The sequence below is a fragment of the Corylus avellana genome, chromosome ca10, assembly GCF_901000735.1.
Source record: "Corylus avellana chromosome ca10, CavTom2PMs-1.0".
NCBI lineage: Eukaryota > Viridiplantae > Streptophyta > Magnoliopsida > Fagales > Betulaceae > Corylus > Corylus avellana.
In genome coordinates, this window is record NC_081550.1 from 2,824,282 (window position 1) to 2,848,535 (window position 24,254).

Below are 24,254 nucleotides of genomic sequence, written 5' to 3' on the forward strand. Positions count from 1 at the left end.
GGGACATTGTCACAATTGAAAGTTTGGAGGGGACATTGTCAATTGAGTAGTAGTTTGAGGGAGTTATGTGGACTTTTCCTTATAAAAAAAAAATGAACATTTTTTATTTTATAGTGATTTTTTTTTATTTGACTAGTAATAAAAAATGATTAATGTGATATAAAAAGTAAGAACGTTGAAGAGTTTAATTATATGATAAATAGTTAATGGGTTTGGTTTGGCCATTGCCAAACACACTCAAAATGGGCTAGATTTCAACGGTTTTAATGCCTAATAAAAGACACTCAAAAGAAAGTGAGAGTTATGGCCCAACTATTAAACTAGTCCACACTGCAAATTAACTATGACAGGAAGAAGTAAACTGATCTTTTTAGCTAATGGCAGTAATTACATGTCCGCCGACTAGAGCTGAAATCCTGAGTTCAAACTTTATTTTCATTTTCAATTATAATAGTCCATGTATTATCTTATTCTACATATAAAGAGGGTGTTAAAGTATTAATTAAATTATTAAATATAACATTTTTTTTATCGGCTTAAACTTTTGATATAAGCGGTGATTTAACACAATTTTCCTTCGCCTAAACATATAATTTCTTTTTTTCTTTTTCCTAACTTAAAAATAAATAAATAATAAATCTCATTTATTTTTCACTTCACCACCACCGAGGAGGGCAAAAAACATTGTTCGGGAGAATGCCATTGGTTTACGAAAGGAATCGAAGGATAGGGATAAGGGTCAGTGTTAGTGCTTGGCTAAGCTCTTATGGGGGTGTTGTTATGTGTATTGCTTGCTTTTGTTAAGTTTGTTTTGGTAAGTGTTGGTTAGTGTCATTATCATTTGGGTTGGATGAGTATTAGGGCTAGTTTGGGTGAGCGTTTGAGAGACGTAAAAGTGTGTTTAATTCTCAAAATGTCTGTTTGAAGAAAAAAGTATTCGTTTAGTAAAAAAAATTAAAAACGCTTTTAAATATTCAGAAAGTCAAAAAAAATAGCCAAAAAAATGATTTTTGACTTAAAAACTCTATTTCTCAAACACAATCACAAACATACTCTTAGTCGAATAAGGAATCGAGTAAAAAGTTCAAAGAAGTACTTTTAAATTTTTTTATCAAACATGCCAATTTTTGTTTAGCACAGCCTTTTAGGTACTAAAAAATTTTTTTAACACAATTCCAAACAAGCTCTTAGTTGAATAAGAAATCATATAATCATCTTCTATAAAAATAGGTGAGAAGAGCTAGGGGGAGTCAGTCAGTAATTTCATCGAACAAATTGTAGGTAGTCAACTCCTACCCAAAGTGGAGTCTTATTTTCTTCCAATTCATTTCCATTTTTTACAATTCCATCATCCAATCCAATTTCCAGTTTACAATCCAACCACAATCAGTTGAGTAAGTTACTTTATTTATTAGAAGAATATGACTTTAATACAATGCCAGCTAGGGCAGATTTGCAAAAGCCACTCTTATTTAAAACAGTAAATACAAGAGGCTTCTAATACATTGCATCACTTTCAAGTGAAACTAATATTATACTTGAGCTGTTTATTAGGGTAGAATAGGCCAAAATGTTGCTCAATATCCTCAGTCTTGAGGTTCTCATCAAACAAGCCAAACAAATAAGTTTCTATAGCATTTCCAGGCCTTTTTGGAGTCCCTCCTTTCTTCACATGATTAATCAAATTCCTATAATAGGTGCCAGCATTCTCAACAGTTTCCACAGCACCACCACCAGATGGCCAGCCACTCTCTGACACAACAATTGCCAAACTTCCTCCATTTGTTTTCTCAAGAGCAGAATACAAAGCATCCATTAAGGCATCAAACAGATTTTGGTACTCCAGTTGACCATCATGTACTACAGTCCCTGGTGCAGTAAATAAGGCATAGGGGACTGATTGGTTGTTGTATTTAACTCTGAAATAAGGGTAAATGTTGGCAAGGAGTGGTGCTCCATTACTAACCAAGAAACCATTGATTGGTTCCATGAATTTCCTTGCATTCTCACTGAAATCACCTGCTGATGGAGGATCAAAAACACCCAACAAATTTGTGTCCACAGCAGTTGAGACCTTGATTTGGTTTTGTAGACCAGCATCCGCAATTGCTTTGTAAATGTTTTGCATGGCAGGAAGAACAAACTGGGCTGTTGGGCTGGTTGGATTTACTTCGTTTCCAACATAAATGTATTTGAACTTTACATTAGAAGAATAGTCTTTTATATTCCTCTGGACCCAATCAGCTGCAGCTGATTGCTCAGAAAGGGCTTGAAGGCTGTCATTAGGGACGCCAACCATGATTTCTAAGTTGGAGTCTCTAAGAGCCTGGAGAATTCCTGGGTATGGAGAGTAAATGCGCATCCTTCCAATGCCGTATGTTTTGCAAAGACTCACAGCTTCTGACTCGGGTGGTAAATTGTCTGCATTGCCATTTCCTCCATAACAAACACCCAATGATTGTGCACCTGCATGCATTGGATTGAGCAAAGATTTAATGGGTAATTCAAAGAAAGCAATATAACATATTATAACATATTACAACTTCTTTCTTAATCAAAATATGACTTAAAGATACTCCATTTTCATTGTTGAGCCAGAGAGAGGCTATATATATATATTTCTCACAATTCTTGTAGTATATATATCTATATAGACAGAGACAGAGAGAGGAACCTATATGTTCTAGGCTACATAACAGCCCAAGAAATAGCAAAGTAGCAGCCACAAAAGGTTTCTTCTTCATTGCAGATAATGAAGCCATGGAGGTTAGGGGAGGAAAGGAAATAACTAAACACTTGGTTTTCAAAACATAAAGAGCTAGTACCTTATATAGAGGCAAGACAATCGATGAACTTGAAGGCCATTTTCTCCTGATACGTCACTCCGTTGAAATTTGTAGTTTGGAAAGAAAAAAAAAAAAAAAAATGCAGGAGAAGCCGGTAGAAGCAGAAGTTTTGAGTTCGAACCTTGCCTCCTTCATTCACCTCTATATTTCAATTAAATATTTCACATGTTAAATATAGTGGGTTTAAACTTACACGCGAAAATGAGTTTAAAATATAAATTAAATGATTAAATTCTTCACTTCCTAATCTATTTGAAACAAGTAATAAATTAACGGAGAAGATAAAAGTCTACATGACTTTCTGGGATTTCTTTGTCTTCATTTATAGTAACTTTGTTAAATAGTCATAACCTGAACCATTGATCTATAATTTATAGGTCTGAAAATCTAGAAGTTCAGCGCAATTGGTGGCTGATTAAGCTTGCCTTAATCATCCAAAACTGTAACTTAACAAATAGGAGTAGACAATTCATACCTTTTTTTGGCTGCATGTGGGATAAATCATATATGATTGTGGCATCACCTTCTTCCCTACCCTTCCTCTTCAAAAGGTTAACAATCATCTTGACTAGGGAAATTAGGTCACCAATCATGTGTGTTTTTCCCCATTTTGGATTTAAAACATCAATTTTCAATTTGATAGATTTAAGATTTGAGTTCAATTACATTCTAAATTTGAAAGTTCTATTAGGTTATCCGTCATATAAGTAACATAAATAGATGTGAAAATACAATTATATCATTGGCACATGTGTCGTATAACAAAATATAAGAAACACGTGTTTCAATTCTAACGAACGCAAATTCAATTTTTTTTAAACCCGAGCTCATTCAATCCATACGAATACAACCCATTTGTAGAATTAAAAGTCAAAAATTAAATTTGTAAATGTTTTGTCATTGTATTTAACTTGTTATAGCCCCACCAAAAGCATCATCAACAATTAACATGTTAAAGGAGGGAAGGGAGGAGGGGGTTGGAGAAAACACCATCCCTCCTACCCCGAAACAACCGCATGTGGCAGTGGAAAGCCTCACAAGGAGGTGGGAAAACCTTATTCACAGAAAGTGGAGCGAAGGTACACTAGAATATTGATATAATCAAAATTTCTTGGGGATGCAATGCAATGGATAACAATTAAACAGGGACACCTTGTATTATTCCTAATTTAAGATTAAGCCAGTTTTTGCATCATTCTTTTTCTATTTTTGAATATTTTAGTCAAAATTCCATGGAATTGATGAACTGAAAATAGCCATTGAATTATAATTAAAGATTATTTGCACATAATTAGTTTAAATGTAACAGAAAAGAGATTCAAATAGCTAGCTTTGTATATTACAAGTTGAGCATACATATATATACATTAAAGTGGATGTCACTTTAAGCATTTCTCTTGTGTCTCAATCAGAATCTCAATTCTAAGAATAAGCTCAAAATGGTGTCAACATGAACAATGTGTCTTCTTCTTTGGTGAAAATACCAAAGATGGCTTTAATGTAGTTCATTGAATAATATACTAATAAGCCCAACTTATTAAAAATTGACAGTTGCATTATTTTGTTTGATAGAAAGGTCAAAGAGAATAGACAATAAAAATAAATTAGAAGAATGAATGATTATCTCGAAAGAACAAAGTTTTTCTCCGACCTCAATTCAAAAAAAAAAAAATCCTTTAATTGAGTATAGTAAATTGATATATGTCCTTAAAGTTCATATTTCAATTTAATAAATGACATTAAAAGAATTATACTCCGTTAAGAGAAAAACTTTGTTTTTTTCGAGATTTAAACAATATACATTTTTGTTATGAAATTTGGATATATTTTGAGATATAAATTTTTAATTTTTAATTCTCTTTGGATTTATATATTAGTTTTTTTTTTTTTTTACCATAATAATATTTATTGATCAGTCCATTTAGCCCAAGACACCAATGGATGATGGTTTATGCAGGAATAAAAATTATAAAATTATATAAGAAATGCTATTTAAAATCAGAAAATTATATAAGAAAATAATAAAGGGAAAGCAAAAAAAAAAAAAAAGGAAAAAAAGAAAAGAAAAGGAAGGGAAACAAAAGCAAAAGCAAAAACAGAAAAGAACTTTCTGAAAACACCATGAGAGGATCAAAAACCTGACCCATGAAAAACAGAGGAATGAAAGAAACATCTTTCACGCGTGAATTTGCAAAAAGACTCGTCTTTGTCCCTCTCTTTCTCCGTTCCTTCAAGCCAAAGAAAGATAGATATAGACCTTGGACAAGCACAAATACACACGCACATACTTTCAAACACTTCCTGTTCAAAGTATAATCTTTGGCGTTCAATATCAAGTTAGGATTGGATCAGACAGCCCCATCAACACCAGAATCATCATCCGTCCGATTTGATGACGCCCACTTTGACATGTCGCTGGCGTTGCTAGACTCTGCAGCTCCGGCACCCATAACCCCACAAAACACCAGCCTTAACGGTCAGTTTTCTTATCCTATCTCATTCAGTTTTTCTGGGTTTCCCTCAAAATCTCAATCTGTGCCAATGAACCCATCAAATATTGGTAATCAAACTTCTGGGTTTTCAAATTATTCAAATTCCAATCAAAGTAATTCCAGTATCGGTTACAATACCTCGTTTGGGAGATCGGCGCCCGGTTCTTCAAGGCCGAGGTTTGTGAAGGCGAGGAGGCAATCGAATTCTCAGAATTTGAGGCCAACGGCGGCCTCGGACGCCCGGTTAGACCCCGGTTTTAATCCGTTTCGGGCCGTTCCAGAGAGTTCGGTTCCTTCCTCAGCTGCTTCCCAAACTGGGACTTCTTTCTCCAGTGGGTCTGGGTTTGGTAAGAGTGGAAGTGAGGCATTTGTGTTTGGAGGGAATAGGGTCGATTCAGGTGTGAGTACGAGTAATTCTAGTGGAGGTTTGGAGAAAGATGTGCTTGAGGAAATGAAGAATTTGAAAATTCTGAGTGAGAATGAGTTTCTCAATGTCAAAGATGGTGTGTTTAATCCAAATGCAAATAATAGGCCGAGTTCAAGTCTATCTGGGCGGTCAGGGAGTGGTGGCTTTGTATTTGGAAGTGGGCACAAGAAGAGTTCTAGTATTGATGATAGCATTGCACCGAAGCTTCCCGAGGAAATGAGGAAGTTGAACATTGGAGGTCCAGGAAATAGTGAACGTATCCAGAAAATTAGAGATGTAAGGTTTAATTTAAGTGTGAATGATACGACCAAGTTTGGGTTTGGGAGTGGCCACAATGTGGATAGTTCCTTCGATAGAAGTTTGGAAGCAGAACTTCTAAATGAATTGAAGAATAAATGTGGCATTAAAGAACCTGGTCAGCTTGATGGTGGTAGTGTTGCATTTGGAAGTAGTAAAAAGGGTGGTGCTAGAAGCTTAGCAGATAGACTTTCTGATCAGATGAAGAATCTGAACGTCAAAGATTCTTTAAATACCAATAGTTTTGAAAAGAATGAAGCTACTATTAAGAACAATGAAAAAGGCAACACTGTCTTCGGAAGCAGTGAAAGTACTGGTGATTTGTATGGTGGAAGAAAAGAAACCCCACTGTTGAGGAAGATGGAGAAGTTGAAATTAGGAAGTGGGGCAGGAGACTTAAATCGATCAGATGCAGGGCCCTCTTCCTCTCGAGTATTTGTGAAGGAGATGCAAATGGGACATTTTGGTGATATGTCATTCCATGATCTTGATAAAGCAGTGCCCACGGAATTCACTTTTCAGGTGGGAATGCAGGGTAAGGAAGTAAGTGGTAGTCAAGTTCCTTTAGACCGACCAAAAGATGATGCCGAAGTGGGTGGAAATGTTGCATCTTCATCTTCATTCTCATCTAGTGACACTGAGTTTAGCTATACAGGCAAACAAGATGGTACAGGGTTGCCCTTTGTAGAATTTAAAACACCAAAACCAAAAGCTAACCTATTTTCGGGCTTAAATCAGAAAATGGAATTTAGTGCAAAGAGAGAGTCAATTAGAGACACAGGATTGAAGAAAAAGAGTGGAAAATTGAAGAATTCTACCCCAGTCCAGATGTGGCCTGGTCAAGATTTTGTTTCGAGGGAAAGCGGTTCCCAAGAGAACCCAGAGGCTTCTGAATCTTATTCACCTATGGACATTTCCCCATATCAGGAAGCACTGGCTGATAACCGCCACTCAAGGGAAAATTCTGTGACATCTGGTGAGTCATTCAGACTCAATAGCAATGAAGCAAGTAATTCAGCAGCAATGGTTTCAGGTGGTGCTATTGATGAAGATTTGATTGGAGCAACTAATTCAACACCAGTGGTTTCCAGTGATGCTATAGATGAAGATTTGATTTTTGCAGCACAATGCTTGAATATAAATGAAGGCAATTCGATACGCCAAGAAGCAAAAGTTGGAAGTTTTGAATACCATTTTGATAAAAGTGTTGGTGCTGGAGGCCCTAAGGAAGAGTCTGTTTCTGTGGCTGAAACTGAAAGCTTCAAGTCTGCAGCTGAGGAGGTGGACTATAATAGTGATGATGCTGTTACATCAAGAGAAACTGAATCCATTCCAAGCTCAAACGTTGAGAGGCATGATAGTGATGGCAGGACGCGAATTGGTGTTGCTTCAAGTTCAGACGATATGAGTGGGTTTAAATTCACCTTTGCTGCCTCTTCTGCCACCCAAGGTCAGATATCTGCTTCAAAACGCCACCCAAAAAAGATAAATTTGTTGAAAGGTGGTCATGATATGTATGATTCCAGTACCAATGCCAAAGTTTCATACGCATCATCCTCTGTGAATCTCTTTCCATTCTCCGGAACTTCATTGCCTTCGTCTCCTGGGAGGGTTCAGAAAGGAAATCTATCTACTTCTCAATCCAAGGTTAAAATGGATTCTGAGATAGAAAAAAGACAGGAGGTCAAGCAAGAGTCTGCTGCAACTGTTACAGCTCAGGAAGCGTGTGAGAAGTGGCGACAAAGGTCAGTATCAGTTCAAATCATCTTTTTCTCATTTCTGTACTTAATTCACAAAATTATCTCTCTTTCATTATCTCTTACTCTGCATTTGGAGCATTTAGTAAGTTGGCTATGGCATGTTATATGTTCTCATTATATCCTCTAGCTTTGAGATACCATTTTGTTTGTTGAATATGATATTTATCAGGGGAAACCAAGCCTATATGAGTGGGGATCTGTCTAAAGCTGAGGATTGTTACACAAATGGGGTGAACTGTGTTTCTATGAGTGAGACATCTAAAAGCTGTCTCAGGGTTTTAATGCTGTGCTATAGCAACCGGGCAGCAACACGAATGTCTCTTGGAAGAATGAGAGATGCACTAGGAGACTGTGTGATGGCTGCTGCAATAGATCCCAACTTCCCTAAGGTGCAACTTAGAGCTGCAAAGTAAGGGTTCTGATTTATTTTGAGCTTGTGGTGACTTTATTTTGTCTGCATATGCTAGTTTATCGCTAACAAACTTGTTTGCTGGTGAAGAATATGTAACATTTCTTCAATTGCATTCTTGGCAAATATTGTACCCATACCACTCCTCTTGATTTCTATGTACATTTTTTGTTTAACTAGTTTCTTTAGGTTTATTTGTTATTCAAATAGATAGCATATTTATGCTCTTAGTATCCCCAACCTGGATTTTGTTTAGTAATGGTGGGATATTATATCCCTAATCAATGATTTTTAATTTGATTTCATTTCATTGAAGTTGTTACCTTGCCCTTGGGGAAGTTGAAGATGCATCAAAATATTTCAAGAAGTGCCTGCAATCAGGAAGTGACTTCTGTGTGGATAGGAAAACTGTAGTAGAAGCATCTGATGGCTTACAAAAAGCACAGGTACTGTTATTATTTGAATAGATCAGATCTGATCATAGTATTTACCATCAATTTTTTCAGTCTGTTAATATGAAAACTTTATATAGCATCCAAATTGAACATGATAATTTACCATTGTCTAATAATTATATACTGGGGGGGGGGTAGGGGTGTTGGGTTGGGTTGTAAGGCATAGGTGAGTGGGAGATATCTAACTTTCTGGCTATTTTTATGGTTCGCTAGTTCCTATTGATATATATTGTAGTTTCAGAACACAGCTTATTGGTTCTTTCAGATGAACCATTTGAAGGTGGGAATTCATTAATTTTTTTTTCGTGTTGTATAGCTCAAAAATATACTCCTCCCATCCCACAATGGGTAAAAGTTAATAACGGCAGGCATTTTAGTGAAACAAACACTCCTCTTAAAATGCCCTTAAGATGGGTTAAGAAAGGTTTAAACTTTAAAAAGAGTGACTTTAGATTTATGGGTCATATGAGAAGTTAACTTAATAAATGCTTTTATTTTGGGGACCTTGATCTATTTAGGGACAGCCCAACAAGGACAGCACACCATCTATTGTTAGACAGAGGGAGTAGTATTTCACAGTATCATTATTTAAAATTGTTGCTTCTCTTTCTTAATGTCTAAAATTTTATATCGTTGGTATTTTGGATTTTAGTTGTTAAATTACTGCAATTTAATTATGAGATTGTTGCCTCATATTCTATTGTTCTCTCCTAAATGATTTTTTTGAGGAAAAGCGCTAGCCACATTTGCGCTATCACTCCAAATTCCTTAAAATCACTTATAAAGTTCAAGCTCACTTAGTAAGGAATCAATGTGAAACTTAGCACCCATGAGTGTTTTTATAAACCACCCATACTATGTTTTTTTTTGATAAGTATAAACCACCCATACTATGTGAACTACTCGTATTTCCAATATAGACTCGGGTGTTGCATTTTTAGTTACATAACTATAACAAAATGTCATCCAAATTTCTGATTGTATGTACAATGGCTTTCACTTCTGGAAAAGCTTGATGTTATTCCTGCCTCTTCTTTTATATTTTTTTTCTTCATGATGAATTGGATATCTGGTATCCAAACTAATTTGTCTTTTACTGTCTGGCAGAATGTGTTAGAATGCATGAACCGCTCTACTGAACTTTTGAAAAGGGGCATGTCTAGTGATGTAGAGACTGCTTTGGAAGTAATTGCTGAGGCTTTGATGATTAGCTCATACTCAGAAAAGTTACTTGAAATGAAAGCAGAGGCTCTTTTCATGGTTTGCAGCTCTTTTAATGATACTGAGAAATTTTACTTTGAGAAATTGAAATCTACCAGAAGTCTGTTGTCGGTTTTGTGTTAACTTCTGTACATCTGGCAGCTCCGGAGGTATGATGAGGTGATTCAGCTGTGTAATCAGACCCTTGGTTCTGCTGAAAAGAATTCTCCCCCAGTGGATGCTAATGGCCAGGAAACAAGTCTGCATGGTTCTGAATTCTTGAACAAATTTTACTTCAAACTTTGGCGATGCCGCCTGATTTTTAAAGCCTACTTCCATTTAGGAAGGTTTGATGAGGGTCTTGCTTTACTCGAGGAGCAACAGGTCAAAGTATCTATCACAAATAGGTAATTTATAATCCTCGCAATATGAAAGCTCCCCCTCCTTTTACACGTTTTATTGCAATGAAGGTATGTTTTTGCCACATAAAGTTCCTAATGTGTGCTAGAACTTTCAGGAGTGGAAGCAAGGCTCTGGAATCATTAATACCCCTAGCTGGTACAGTACGTGAGCTCTTGCGTCATAAGGTATGCTTTAAAAATTTATTTGCAACAAGTCCAGCTTTTGTACTTAAAATGAAAGGTGTTTTTTCTGTATTGATTTTCTGTTGTTCTCAACACAGGCTGCTGGAAATGAAGCATTTCAGGCAGGACGGCATGCAGAAGCAGTTGAACATTATACTGCTGCTTTGTTGTACAATGTGGAGTCACGTCCTTTTGCAGCTGTTTGTTTCTGCAATCGCGCTGCTGCATACAAAGCATTAGGCCAGATTACAGATGCTATTGCAGATTGCAGCCTGGCTATAGCTCTTGATGGAAATTATCTTAAGGTTTTCCTCTGAACCAATACAAGCTTTTAGGTCTTAGATTGAAAATTGTTGAGGAAGAAGTTTTGAGGGCTGTCATCCAGTTAAATTGATTTGTCCCTCTAGTCTGTTATTGTTGTGCTCCTTTATGTGTGTGTACATGCGTTTATACTTTTTGAAATTGCTTATTTTATATCTTTGATCATGGTCACTTTATTTGTTTGGTTTCATATGCAGAATCCTTAATATAAATAGAGAGAGTCACTCATATAGAGAAAACTCTAATTATGTCATCTTCAGTTCAGCAACCTCGTTGGTCATATTTGTGCTTGATGTGCTAATACTTTGATAGGCAATCTCAAGACGAGCAACGCTCTATGAGATGATCAGAGATTATGGACAAGCAGCTAGAGATCTTCAGAGAATTGTATCTCTTCTCAATAAGCAAGTAGAGGAGAAGACCAATCAGTCTGGAGCTTCTGATCGATTGATCACTGGTGCAAATGATTTGAGACAAGCTCGTCTGCGGCTTTCTGAAATTGAAGAAGAAGCCAGAAAAGAAATCCCATTGGATATGTACCTTATTCTGTAAGTTTCTCTTTCTACATGTGAATCCAACAGGTTTCGTTTAAGTTGCACCTCCTTATGGATCTGTTGTTCTATAGAGATTATGACATCTATTCCATCAGTGTCTAATGCAATAAGGTAGTCTATACTACTTTTTTCCTTGAAAGCTGATTACTTCTTTCTTTTTGTTAAAAAAAAAAATTAATTAATTAATTTGGCTCTCAATGAAATCCATCATACAGATCATTGAGCCATTTTGATGCAGGAATTGCTTGTATCCTTTTATTCAGTAAGCTGGTCACTGATTTTGTTTTTTTGTTTTTTTCTTTAATGATATGTCACTCTTCCCAAAAACGATTGGTCTTATTGAACACTTGAGGATGCAAAATTTGTGTCTCCCATCTAGTGGTGGAGCCACATAGGCCTTTGGGGGTGCCGTGGATTTAAAAAAAAAAAAATTTCCCAAAAATAAAAAATAAAATAAAAAAATTCCCAGGATGCTGCTGTGTATGGTAAACTTTAATAATGCCAAAACTTATTACATATGTATGGTAAGCAAAAAAAAATTCCTTATCTAATACATATGTATGTTAAACTTTAATATTCATATGATTGTTTATTTTGTTGTTTAATGTTTATAAATGTTTATTGTCTCTTACGAGGTCGTGATTTAACCTGAAAATTTTAGGTTCATGAATAAATTAAACTTTAGGTTTATGAATTGATTGATTTGACTTGCTGAGAGCTTCAATTTATATTCGGTACTTGATGATTATGTACTTCTAAGATACTGTAAAGTGCAGTTCTAGACTGTTTTTTTTTTTTTGATATATATAGTGCCGACATGTTACATTACTAATATATCAATTTGAGCACATATTTATGAACTTTTATAGATATTTTTTGTGATGCATATATTATGTGAATTATCAAATTTTTAGGGTGGAGAAAATTTTAGGACGCAAAAAAAATTTTAACGGCACCCCTAATATGAATTGTCTGGCTCCGCCACTGCTCCCATCTGAGACTTATTTGGACACTTACGTAGATTTTTGCCTTCAGTTACCTGAACAAGTGCAGATTTTCTTGCTTTTTTTTTTCCTTCATCAACAAAACAAGTGTAGAATTATAAGTATGTGATTTATCTTCGTCAAGAACTTGTTCATAGTTTAAGTTTCATTATTCTTTTACTCTTTGGATGAGTTTTTGAAAATTGTTTCCTGTTTTGGGTTTTGAAAATTGTTTTCAGTATTTAAAAATTGAAAAGTGTTTTGTGGAATCCGCATCTAAAAACTTTTGGATATTATATTTGAAAAGTATTTCTAGAAGAAAAAACTGAAAAGTGTTTGGATGTAATATTGAAAACATGTTTTCAAAACAAAAAGGGAAAATTACTAAATCCATCACTGAGTTTCCATTTTTATCTTGAGAAAATACTATGGAACCCTCTTGTACTTTACTCGACTTTGACTTTTAAACCAGGGTTTTAAATTTTGCAAATTGTAGAGTTTACAGTCATTTAAATCTGAGACCTTCGCGATCTTTCTGTCAAATAATTTTTCGATTTTCAAAAAAGAAGATTAAATACAATTATACCCGTATAAAAAATTTTAAAAGGAAAAAAGAAAGAAAAGAAGAGGCTAGGTTATGGCCCGGCCATGGTGGCTAGGTAACTACAGTGGTTAGGTTATGAGTATGACTTGACCATGGTGGCCAGGTAACCACAGTGGTCGAGCAACCCAACCATGGTTGCAGCTAGGTCGTGGGCAGCCACTGTGGCTGGGTGACCCAATGTATCTAGCCACCACCTAAGGCTCGATTTCCCAGCCATGCCCATGTTGGGTTGCCTAGTCGCAGGTGGGAAACCTAGCCACCACAACCTTTTTATCTTTTCTTTTCTATATATATATATATATATATAGGAGCATAACATTGTTTTCAAAGGTGTTTTTCACTTCTTCTTTTTCTTTTTTCTTTTTTTTTTTTGAAAACTAAGCATGTGATTTGAAAACATTCTTATATGAAGGTGGGGGAAGTTTTCTAAAAGTTTTTTTTTTTTTTTTTTTTTTCTTAATCTGTGTTATGTTTTGAAAAGTGTTTTAGAAAACAAAAACTGAAAAAATTTCTGTGGGGATCACTTGTGGAAAATTGTTTGGATAACTAATGTCTGAAAAATGTTTTATGCTGTTTAAACAGCGAACCAAACAAGGTGTAAATTTCTAGTTTTGTTTTTAGTTTCACCTTGAAACTTGTGTCTTTTATAAGAAGTTTAAAGCACCAATAGTACTAGGGTCAATTTTGAAAACATACAAACAGTTAAGTGTTTTGAGAAGTTGTTAATCTTAAGCTTTTTAGATAATGTGCTAATTCAAATTATGACTGCAGGGGAATCGAGCCATCTGTTTCGGCATCTGAAATTAAGAAGGCCTATAGGAAAGCTGCACTTAGACATCATCCTGATAAGGTTTCAAAATGTGCTGATTCATTTACTTATTAAAAAAAAGATGCTGATTTATTTCCGTGCTTACTGTTAGGTAACCTTTTAAACAAGTCCTTTCTCCATGTAGGCTGGTCAATCCCTGGCAAGAAGTGATAATGGTGATGACAAGCTGTGGAAGGAGATAGCAGAAGAAGTTCACAAGGATGCTGACAAACTCTTTAAAATGATTGGAGAGGCATATGCGGTACTTTCAGATGCTACCAAGGTGTGACATGCATATTATCATTATGCAGTCTGTTTCTCTTTCCTTGGCTAAAGTTTTGAAGAGTTTGACGCTTCTTACTAACTTCTTTTTTCCTTGATTTTTCTTGCATAGAATATCCTGTTATGAAATGTTTAACTACTACTAAGAAAATGTTGTTAAGTCGGTCCTAAATGTGACTTTGCAACTTCGCAGGGATGTTGTATTAGTTGGCTTGCTCAATTGGGCACACAACCTGAGATGCTTTTCTTGGCACTAAATACAAAGTTGCTCTCACTTGGATGAGAAACGAAATTCTATCTCTGGCCATTTGGGATGCAAAAAAATTTTTTAAAAGAAAAGCTGGATTGGAAATTAGAAATAAATGGTTAAGGACAAAAAACATGACAACTTTGAGGAGTAGTAAATGACTTATGAGAACCTTATCAAAAAGTTAATGGTGTTTAGGAACAATACTTCGAACAGGACTAGAAATTTATATAGAAGCTACACCTTGATATTTTCTGAGAATTTGAAGTTGTTAGAACTTACTTTCTTATTATCTGGTTGTCTTCATTTTTTTAATACACACTGCAGTAGTCATATATGTGTGTGTGCACATGCCACAAATTGCTCCAGAATTGGTATTATGAGAGCAGTGCTTATTATGTAAAACATGATGATGATATATAACAAGCATACTTGCATGCAACCTTTTTTTCTTTTCTTTTCTGTTCCATATCTCTCTGAGCTTATCGTGTTGCCTCCACGCACTTCTGCTCCTCTCCAGGTTTATACACGTCGGCCACTCCCATTAGCTCCTGCACCTCCACCATCATCCGTCCCGTCTTCGGATCCGCTGCCACCTACATTTGATTCCTTGCCCATTGCCCTACGTCACCAAACACCACAGACCAGGCCGGCCAAACACCACGCCGACCACCATCTACCCTTAATCACGATTTGTGGGCATGAAGCCCATTTTCCAGACTGCAGTAGAACCAATAATAGAGAAAATAAAAGAAAAAAAAATGATGAAGGAGTGGGTATATGGATAATGTTATGGCTCTAATACCATGTTAGTTTGTATGAGAGAAAAGAATAGAAGAAAAGTAGAGAAAGAATAGAAGAAGAATAGGGGAGGCTGCGTATTCACCCTACAGCTACTCTCCTCTCAAACAACATATATATATAAGTCCAACATAGAATACAAAGACCAAAATACCCATAACCTATTAACCCTAATACACCTTTCTAACACTAACCAAAATAATGTTGGAACCAGTTCAAGCGCATTGTATCTTATATAAATATACCCACAAGTGTTGTTATATTGGATTTGAATCAGATTTTGGATCAATCTATATTGATTGATTGCCTTTATTATTTTGTTGCTAGAAAATACCACTACTGGTTTTGGAATTCCAAATCATTCCTGCAGGAGGTTCATACCATTTTCTTAACTCTTTAACGACACGAAAAACCATTGTTCAACTCTTAGAAACATGAAAAAACCAAAGGGTCTCTGCCCTTTCATCCCTTGGATAGATAGAGAGGGAGGGCAGGGCAGAGGTCTTTGGTATCTCCTCCAGTCTAGAATTAGGCCTCACAATTACTAGCCAATATGCTTTTCTCTCGTGCCTTTGTTATAGTTGACTTGTTTGACAATATTGTCTTTGGTAGAAGAGCTTATTAGGGTTAATATGTTATGTGGGTATGTTGGTCTTTGTGTTCAAGGTTACAATATATATATGAGAGAGAGAGGAAGGCTACGTGAAAAATATGAACGTGCCTCCTCTGTTTCTCTCCCATTTTTCATGAAACCTCTCAATATGGTATCAGAGCCAAAAATCTTGAAATTGAACCTTGACTCCGTCAAATGAACTCCCATTTAAATTAAATATTCCACGCGTTGGGTCTTACCTATTATAAGGGAATTTGAGCCCACATGTGAGGGGAAGTGTTAAAGTAATGATTAAGTGATTAAATTTATCTCTTCCTATCAACTTAAACTTTTGAGATAACTGATAGTTTAACGGTCTCAAAAGGCACCATATTCTAAGAGCTTAAATAAATCCTCCTCTGTCTGTTGTAGGTCAAGCACCCCTCATTTCCCTTCTTCTAACTCTGATTATAAGGGGTTTGAGCTATAGATGCTTTTTGACCAATAGCAACATTAGAACATATCAAATTTTGCCCCTGTTAATTGAAAAATCGTATATGAGGCTAGGGCTATTTTACCGGTCTGTCTGTCCCCCGTAATTAATTCTCGTTGACCACGTCCGATGGTGATCATCAAATCAATGGCAATAAACCTTGTTTGAAGAGGCTTAAAATGGATCGTCTCAAAATAATACCGGGAGTTGAAGATATAATTAACCGAGATTCAAAAGCTGAAATTCCCCCTCAACCATCATTAGGTTTTGTAGCTGGGGCATTTATAACACGACCTGAATAAACCTCACTTACTGGTGTATGATATATAAAAGGAAAATCAACTAATATACTAAACAGGTTTGGATCAGTTCACATGTATTCTTTCTGTAGAATAATGTGGGCCTCCTCGATGCTCTTTTGTCCTTAAGGAACCTGTAAAGTGGAAGATTTAATTGCTTGACGAATGAACTGATCACCTGTTCACAGGATTTAAGTTATTAATATTATGTTTAGGTTCCTTTTCTTTTCTGTTACTGTCTGCCTTTTCTTTACTTTGTATAATAATCGTTAAACCAAGTCCTATTATTTTGTTATTAATTTTTTCAAACTCGACAATCAAATTTGGCTTTTATTTGGGCAACTACTATTTTTTGCAGCGTTCACGGTATGATGCCGAAGAAGAGATGCGGAATGCCCAAAAGAAGCGCAATGGAAGCAGCACATCTAGAACTCATACAGATGCCCAGTGTTATCCCCATGAAAGAAGCAGCACTAGGCGGCAATGGAGAGATGTCTGGAGATCATATGGTAATTCATCCTTTAGAGGTTCAGAAGGCAATCAATGGGACAGGTATTCATGAAAACTGTGTGGACATGCATGATTAGATTCATCAGCAAGTCAGAGAAGGGGCTAGTCAGATGTTTGGATGCATTCTATATGTAGCTTCAGCTTAGAGGTCCAGCAGACAGGTCATTACTTCAACCACTTTTTCAGATATAGTGCCATTAGTTTTCTTCAAAAACATATAACAGATGGCCATAAGCTTGAGTGAGGGTTTTGTAGTTTGAAGGATTCATGAAACTTTTATCTAGAGAAAGAAGAAAGAAAGGGAAAGGAAGAAATAAGGAAAGAGCTCACTCTTATACAATATCTGAAAGAGAGATCTGACTGACTGTTTGAGCTGCATAAATGCATTGGTAACATGCAGAGAAGAGATGGAATGTGGCAATTCCAGGAACAAACTTATTGGCCTTGGCAGTTTGCTAGTCCTGGCTGATTCTAAACTAACAAGTGCTAAGAAAGGGATGTTCTGATTGGTCCTGAAATCTTTGGTATGCTCCTATGTGTTGGTTTTATGTTCTTTTTAAAACATTCAAGTGGGAGATAGCGCCTGCAGTATATAGTTTGATGCAACGGTTGTACATGAGTGAGAGATTTTTGATTGTATAGTTTTTGTTTATCCACAAATGAAGACCCCACCCCCTTCCCAAAAAAAAAAAAAAAAATGAAGTTTGGAAGGATTTTCTTCATTGCATTTTTGTTTAATTTGTTTATGGTTGATTTAAACTACTAATTGCCTAAAGAAGCTATTGGTTTATTGGTTAAGGTAGATAGTGATGGAAGTGGTGTTCAAGCCCAGATTATATGTCCTTCAGTTTTATCCAATGTCCCAAAAGGATAAGTTTTTGTTTTGTTGGCCAAAGGAAATTGAGTAAAAGCAAAGTAGATCAATCCATCTAGACTTAATTCACTTTCCTCTTTCTCATAAAACACTTGAAATTTAATCTGGACAGTTTGAAAAATTACAACACCTAAACCAAATCCTTTTTTTGTTTTTTTTTTGTTTTTTTGTTTTTTTGTTTTTTTGGTATTTCAAAGAGGTGCTTACTCACCAATTGTGTAAGGCTATAAGCCAAGCCTCAACTATTTGAATTTTTTTTTTTTGTTTTATCAAAAATAAACTAGGTTGGCAATTTTAACACGACACACAAACCCAACACAAAATTAGTTGATTAAAATCTAAGGGTCCAACTTGTTTAATTAATTGAATTGACTTAGTATTGACCTATATCGTCTAAAATTCATGCATCGACACGATCCAAACCTGACACGCAACATTAATAAAGTATGCATTAAGATATCACAGAATGTAGAAGAAAAAACAATCCGATCAGTTTTAAGGTTATGATGACACAAAAATAAAGCAAAAACCCCCTTCAACGCTTCTCATTAATGACTTCATTCAATAATTAAAACCTAAATTCATGGAATCCTCTCTCTTTAATAACAAGGATCAGAATCCTTTCCATCTCAAGGAACCATTTCACAGCGAGATTAATATGGATGCAGTCGTGTCTTTCTTTCTTTCTTTTTGTTAAGGCGGTGATTTCTGTCCCATAACCAAAGGAAAAAGAAACAGCAAGAAATGGTGGGGGGATTTAACATGTTCCTCAAATCAGATTTTTCTCGAAAGTGTTGTTACGTCAATGGGGATTTGACAAAATTCATGTATAAAGGATCAGAATTGTCTCAAGAGTTTTCTTTGTCAATGGTTTCGACATATTCTGCACTGCAAAATGTGCACTGCTCCCAAACAACTGTAACTTCAAGCACCTGAAATTCAGAAAAGGAAACTTACTGATTAGCAATTTAAAATTCACTTGATCCCATGTGGATGACACAAGAAAGCAACAGCAACATCAATTCCTCTACCTCTGCTGTATCTGGTGGAAGCTGAAAAAGAAATTTGAACTGTAATTTGAGTGTGAATCCTACACTCTCATACATATATTCCTAATCCAAACTCTTTTGGGTCTGTTTCAACCATCCATGGTGGCCTGAAGAGAAAAAAAAATACCAAAAAGAAAATTAAAAAGAATTATCCAAAACTACAATCATATAATGAAAAAAGATGAATAAGTGAAAGTTCAATTTCTGAGAATTTCTCTTTACTTGTTCATTACAAAATTGATCGTTCCTTGTGCAGCGCGTTCGAGAAGAACTTCCCTTGCCTCAATTGCAATTCCTTCTGGCTGTAAGAGAATTTCATAAAAGGTTAACTATAGAAAAGTATGTTTTTGATCTCTAAATGATTTATTATACATACCTCTTCTGGAAACCAAACCCCAGGCTGTGTGCTGCCCTCAAGAATAGCTAAAGCAAAAGCAGCTGTTGAAGTTCCCACAGATCTGAAAGGGATGAACCCTATAGTTATGATCTCTAAATTATAGAGATAGATTACTTCGCATTTTATAGGCACAATTGATACCTTGTATAAAGCAAGGGCATTTAGATATTTAAGGTTAATGACAGCAAGAATAGGCAGAGTTTAATTGACCACAATAAAATCTCTGGAAAACAAAATCTTACACAGAAAGGCGCTTATGACTGAATATACCAACTACACTGCGTCCATCTGAACACTCCAAATCAACCTGATCTCCAACACCAGAAAAAGAAAACAAAGCAGAAAAGTATAAGTGATGACCAACTTGTATAAATGGTTTAACATATTATAGTAAAAGGAAGAGAATTTCCACCACTTCCTTTTACACTAAAAAGAAATTGAAAAGTGTAAACTAATAATAAAGTATAAGCCATTATAATTTCTCAGTAATTATATCTCACCCTCATTGATACACGCTCTCCAGCAATCCTATCAACTGATCGGACTACAGGGTCAAACAATTGAACTAATTCTTGAACTTTGCTCCTGTCTCTCAAAAACTCCTGCAGGACTCAAATTGCATGGGCTTATTAAATGGAGCCAAAAAGCAAGGTAGTCAGGTGATTCATCAAATTACTGAGCCCTTTGTCTCATAGTACTTAGTAGCTTGTTCAGATCCTTCACATGCCGCAAAGAAACCAATTTTACAGCACTGTACAAAGTATTATATTAAAATCAAGTATCTATCATTTACTGCTTATTAACTTCTAGGACTTAATAGTTAATTACAGCAACTAAATTATCTTGTTATCTAACTATAATTCCCAAGAGCGTGGTATTAATAGTGCTGGCTGAAAGATGTTAATTTTACAATGATCTAACAACCTAGATATAAATACTCAAATGAAAAATCAGACACCAAGACCAATATCAGCAACTTAAATTGGGCAGCTTAAAAACAAAAACAGAAGAAAAGCAACCCTTAGTAATGTAAGAACATACCGCAGGAAGAAGATTTGTCATGGCTTCCATTCCCCAATTCCAGAAGAATGGAGCAGTTCCAAATCGAGCACTGACAGTTGGTACTCCAAGGACCTCATGAGCACTTTTTACTTCAGGCAAATTCCTGGGAAGAATAAAGAGGAAAAGAAGATTCTATTGAATAGAAACGTGATTGGAGAAAAAGAAGCTTCAAAGCATTTGCATCGAGCAGATATACAGAAAGCAACTAGTTCCATCAAAACAGCATTTATCTGTAACCCATAAATAATTAAAAACAGACCCAAGCTCGTATTAATGAAAGATGATTCGAGGAAGAAAGGGAATGTTAATTACAAAGGATTTTATGAAATTTACTAATCCGCTTTCGGTCTACATCCTTGTTGGACACCATATTTTGTAACTCTTTTAGTTAGCCTATAACAAAAAAAAGCTCAGCTTGGATAGGGACCATTACGTTACTCAGAAATCAGCTTTTATATGGACTCAGGAAAGAGGCTTATTAAGGATTTTTTTTTTTTTTTTTTCATTTAGGTTTGTCTTTCTTTCTTTGCTAAATATATAGAGGCCAAAAACAAGGACTTTGATGGAAATTATGCATGAAAAAACTCTCTCATTAAGCATGCAAATTCACTGCTTTCAAAGCTTTTTGTTTCTAAGAGAACTTACAACAGGTAAACATCTCTCTTTCCAATTCCTTTTCCAAAGTCAATGTTGAGCATTCCACTATAAGGCTTCAGTTTGATCACTTCTCCTGATTGAATAATAGTCAACTACCATAGTTAGCATCAAAAGCAAAATGGTGAGCCATCTAAAGAGAAAAGGAATAGCTTATTGATAGAATGCCGATGGAACTAACCTTTATTATATGCAACCACTTCTTCTCCAAGAAGTAAAAAGCTAGTAGCTAATATAGTTGGACCGGCACCACCACTACCTGCTGTGTAGTAGTAGAATCTGAGACATAGCATATTTGCGTGTAAGTTGCCAAAGAAAGAGGAAAAAAGTGGTTTGAGCTTTTTGGACCCAACCTATGGTTGTTTAGCATACAAGAAAATCAGTATGCATTTCATGTCATAATTGAATTTCAAATCAAATAGTAGTGGAGAGTGGTTACCGTAGTCTCTCTGGCTCAGCCTCGCTTTCATTTCTTGAAACACGAACTAGCTCTGCTGCCATCACTGTCATAATAAAGGCGGGAAGGGTTAGTATTTATCATGAAGGACCCCTGTAGCATACAAGAGAAGGTTTTCATCTTTCACACAAAACATAATTTGGCATAACTTCTAAACTAAAGTGCAATCTTAGAATGTACGTTGTGCCCTTGCACAGGTTGTCCCAAGTCCAAATGAAAGAAAAAGGAAGGGTATAAGAACCCTTTATATATTCAAAAACTCCCAAATAATCATAATTAACTGGATCGATAATTATTGAGCTTAGATTAGCTGAGGTATACCTTTAAGATACAACTCATTTTAAACTGACAAACCCCACTTGTCTAAGAAACATTCGTTTTTGCCATTCAGCTTCGCCTAGAGCCCATATAGGGACAGATATGAGAGGTGCACATAAAAAATGGCATGACTCATCCAAGAAAGCTCAGAATGCAGTGCATGTTAACTTTTAAACTTGGCTTTGTCAGAGAGGAGATCTGACTCCAACACAAGCTGCTTAATGCCAAGCCAAATCATGGGATGCACAAAGCCTAGATGATTATATAAAAGAATGCCTCAGAACCATGTGTGAGACCTATGGCCCTGAAGCCTTGTATATGAGATCATAATCTTTTATTCACTATATGACAAAAATACTATTAGTTCTTATCTTCATCAATGAAATTTGCTCAGTTTTATTCATTGGCAAGAGTATGTATTATAAATGTATGAAAACTATGGACTACATCACAAGAATGAATGTGACAGAACCATTGCTCACTCCTGGGTAAATTCCGCCTGTTGTTATAGCTGGAACATTTGCAGCTACTGCACTACTCTTGAAGGATTTAGCACGCCATGCATAGGTTGTGTCATCACAAACATCAAGATAGGCTGTCTGAGGAAAGATTGAAAAACATTATCTGAGTTAATCCTATCATCCATTACCCACAAAATTTACCTAGATAAGTTTTATGTATGTGTGCGTTTGTTAGTATGCGCATGTTGTGTATGTGCCCAATTATTACCACTGACCAAATACACAGGCTTCAGAACAAGTTAGGTTTTTTAATGTAGTAATTACCTTTCCCTCACCTTGGTATGTATGGCAGCTTCCAGTACAGTGCACTTTTCTGCCTGTTGGAAAGGTCCAGCAGTATGAACTACAAGATCCACATCTGCTGAGAAACTGGCAGAGTTTGAGTTTTAACACTAATGAGATGCTTAAGGGAGATCATTACAAGGTATTAACTATAACTTGCTATTTGTTTTAAAGACTGAAAACAAGATAAAACCTCAAAACAAGATCCCGAGCTGATAATATTTTATCATTTACTCTATCTAGACCTATATGGCTTATGGAACCAAAAAAAACAAAACTTTATAGAGCTGAGTAGGACAGAGGAACTAATCCTAGTATAACCTCGGACAGAATAGATTATCAGCAACCTAAGTTAGATAATACCTTATATAATGCAGTAGTAAGAAATCATGTAAAGCCCATTTATAAGACACCATAGAGTACTAGTTCAACGAATAAAACCTGCCCATAAAATATTTAATTAAAATAAAAGATTGAAATTGGTTACCACTACATACCCTCTAAAGCCGCTTCGAGGGATTTTACATTGTCAATGTTGACCTCGGAAAACTCAGAGTTTCCCCCTAGTGTAGCCACCATAGAAGCACCTTTTTCCCTGCCATAGGAACCAATTTACACAATTCAGCATCTCTGTTTATGCAATTAGATTTTCTCGGGAAACAAGCAGGAGTGAGAGAATCTTTGGTTTGACCTGTTGCGACCGGCAATGATGATGTGGAGGTCGGGGCGGAGGTTGGAGAGCGCGATGGCGGTGGAGCCTCCGACCCGACCTGTTCCTCCCAGCACTAAAACGCGCGCGTTCCTAGACTTGTCTCTGTATTCGCTCTGGTCTTCCTTCGTAGCGCTACACCTCAATGGCACCAAATGGAAAGGAGCCCGCACCGCCATGACCCGACCCGTTTCGCGCTTCTCTCTGTGTCTCTCTGTGGAGAGAGACGACTCTTATCTATCCGGCTCGCTATCGGTTTGTCGATGATGATGACGTGGCACCATACGCGCCTAAATAAATAAAAAAGAAACAAAATTCAAATTTTCACCGAGAAATTTAGCCGTTAAATGAAATGGCATTCGCACTTGTTGATACGTTAGTATCTACACTACTACCTAAAAAGGACAAAGGTTAACCGGAACTAATGTGCTACTCACCCATAAGTGTCTTTATAAACGACTCATTCATTATATGTTTGTTAGACATCTTTCTAACATGGGTTTGAAGTGTTACAATCTATTCTCCTTAAATTCTGACGTCTAGTACTCCAGTACGGCAATACCATAAGGCGTTACTAAATTGTTCTGATACTATTTGTAACGATGAGGAAAAATGCTAGCTATATATGAGTTATAACTTCAAAATGACTAATCAATTTGGATAAAATCTATAATTATTTATGAAGTCCGTCCCATCTAATAAAAAATTAATGTAAAACTTAACATTCATGATTCATAAATACTTTTATAAACCTCCCATTTTATATAAGTTACTCATTTTCCTAACTTGAGATTGGGGTATTAAGCAGAGTGAACTTGAGATTGGGGCATTAAGCGGAGTGAAAGATGATGGATGCAAATCAAATTGGCCACTCACCAATTTTTTCACAATACACTAGTGCACCAACAGTTAATTTAAATGTAAAATTATTTAGATAATTTTATTACTTATTGTAAATGTCTTAAAA

At 35.9% G+C, this 24,254-nt stretch overlaps 3 protein-coding genes across 6 annotated transcripts; 1 reads left to right on the plus strand and 2 right to left on the minus strand.

Moving 5' to 3' along the window:
* Positions 1-1,396: 1,396 nt before the first annotated feature.
* On the minus strand, positions 1,397-2,908 carry LOC132163312 (glucan endo-1,3-beta-glucosidase, basic vacuolar isoform-like). 2 transcript variants are annotated; one of them, XM_059573555.1, is made up of 2 exons: positions 2,826-2,908; positions 1,397-2,466 (listed from the first exon to the last, which is right to left on the minus strand). In XM_059573555.1, the coding sequence occupies exon 2, from the start codon at positions 2,360-2,362 to the stop codon at positions 1,517-1,519; it is 846 nt and encodes a 281-aa protein (XP_059429538.1). In that variant the 5' UTR covers positions 2,363-2,466; positions 2,826-2,908; the 3' UTR covers positions 1,397-1,516. The 2 variants fall into 2 exon arrangements, with proteins under 2 accessions (XP_059429538.1, XP_059429537.1); XM_059573554.1 differs by lacking the exon at positions 2,826-2,908 and adding an exon at positions 2,675-2,762.
* Positions 2,909-4,964: 2,056 nt separating this feature from the next.
* On the plus strand, positions 4,965-17,472 carry LOC132163311 (uncharacterized). 2 transcript variants are annotated; one of them, XM_059573551.1, is made up of 11 exons: positions 4,965-7,807; positions 7,992-8,231; positions 8,548-8,677; positions 9,794-9,946; positions 10,049-10,293; positions 10,404-10,473; positions 10,569-10,775; positions 11,104-11,339; positions 13,704-13,782; positions 13,886-14,023; positions 16,813-17,472. In XM_059573551.1, exons 1-11 carry the CDS (start codon positions 5,256-5,258, stop codon positions 17,014-17,016), a joined length of 4,254 nt encoding a protein of 1,417 aa, XP_059429534.1. In that variant the 5' UTR covers positions 4,965-5,255; the 3' UTR covers positions 17,017-17,472. The 2 variants fall into 2 exon arrangements, with proteins under 2 accessions (XP_059429534.1, XP_059429535.1); XM_059573552.1 differs by having other exon boundaries at positions 10,407-10,473.
* Positions 17,473-18,356: 884 nt separating this feature from the next.
* LOC132164012 (uncharacterized) lies at positions 18,357-23,566 on the minus strand. 2 transcript variants are annotated; one of them, XM_059574420.1, is made up of 14 exons: positions 23,270-23,566; positions 23,076-23,173; positions 22,572-22,657; positions 22,248-22,374; positions 21,440-21,503; positions 21,182-21,279; positions 20,992-21,076; positions 20,326-20,449; positions 19,785-19,886; positions 19,527-19,591; positions 19,264-19,345; positions 19,110-19,189; positions 18,870-18,994; positions 18,357-18,770 (listed from the first exon to the last, which is right to left on the minus strand). In XM_059574420.1, the coding sequence occupies exons 1-13, from the start codon at positions 23,464-23,466 to the stop codon at positions 18,937-18,939; spliced, it is 1,266 nt and encodes a 421-aa protein (XP_059430403.1). In that variant the 5' UTR covers positions 23,467-23,566; the 3' UTR covers positions 18,357-18,770; positions 18,870-18,936. The 2 variants fall into 2 exon arrangements, with proteins under 2 accessions (XP_059430403.1, XP_059430404.1); XM_059574421.1 differs by having other exon boundaries at positions 22,572-22,654; positions 23,270-23,564.
* Positions 23,567-24,254: the final 688 nt, after the last annotated feature.

Excerpts from the sequence above, each read along its gene's own strand:
- LOC132163312 (XM_059573554.1), bottom strand. The coding sequence starts at position 2,762 with ATGGCTTCATTATCTGCAATGAAGAAGAAACCTTTTGTGGCTGCTACT. Across the intron at positions 2,467-2,674 it reads ATGTAGCCTAGAACATATAG|GTGCACAATCATTGGGTGTT; the intron begins GTTCCTCTCTCT and ends CAATGCATGCAG.
- LOC132164012 (XM_059574420.1), bottom strand. The coding sequence starts at position 23,466 with ATGGCGGTGCGGGCTCCTTTCCATTTGGTGCCATTGAGGTGTAGCGCT. Across the intron at positions 21,280-21,439 it reads GCTGAGCCAGAGAGACTACG|ATTCTACTACTACACAGCAG; the intron begins GTAACCACTCTC and ends GCTATGTCTCAG. Across the intron at positions 20,450-20,991 it reads AAGAGAGATGTTTACCTGTT|GAATTTGCCTGAAGTAAAAA; the intron begins GTAAGTTCTCTT and ends TATTCTTCCCAG.
- LOC132163311 (XM_059573551.1), top strand. The coding sequence starts at position 5,256 with ATGTCGCTGGCGTTGCTAGACTCTGCAGCTCCGGCACCCATAACCCCA. Across the intron at positions 10,294-10,403 it reads AAAGTATCTATCACAAATAG|GAGTGGAAGCAAGGCTCTGG; the intron begins GTAATTTATAAT and ends TAGAACTTTCAG. Across the intron at positions 10,474-10,568 it reads GTGAGCTCTTGCGTCATAAG|GCTGCTGGAAATGAAGCATT; the intron begins GTATGCTTTAAA and ends TTCTCAACACAG.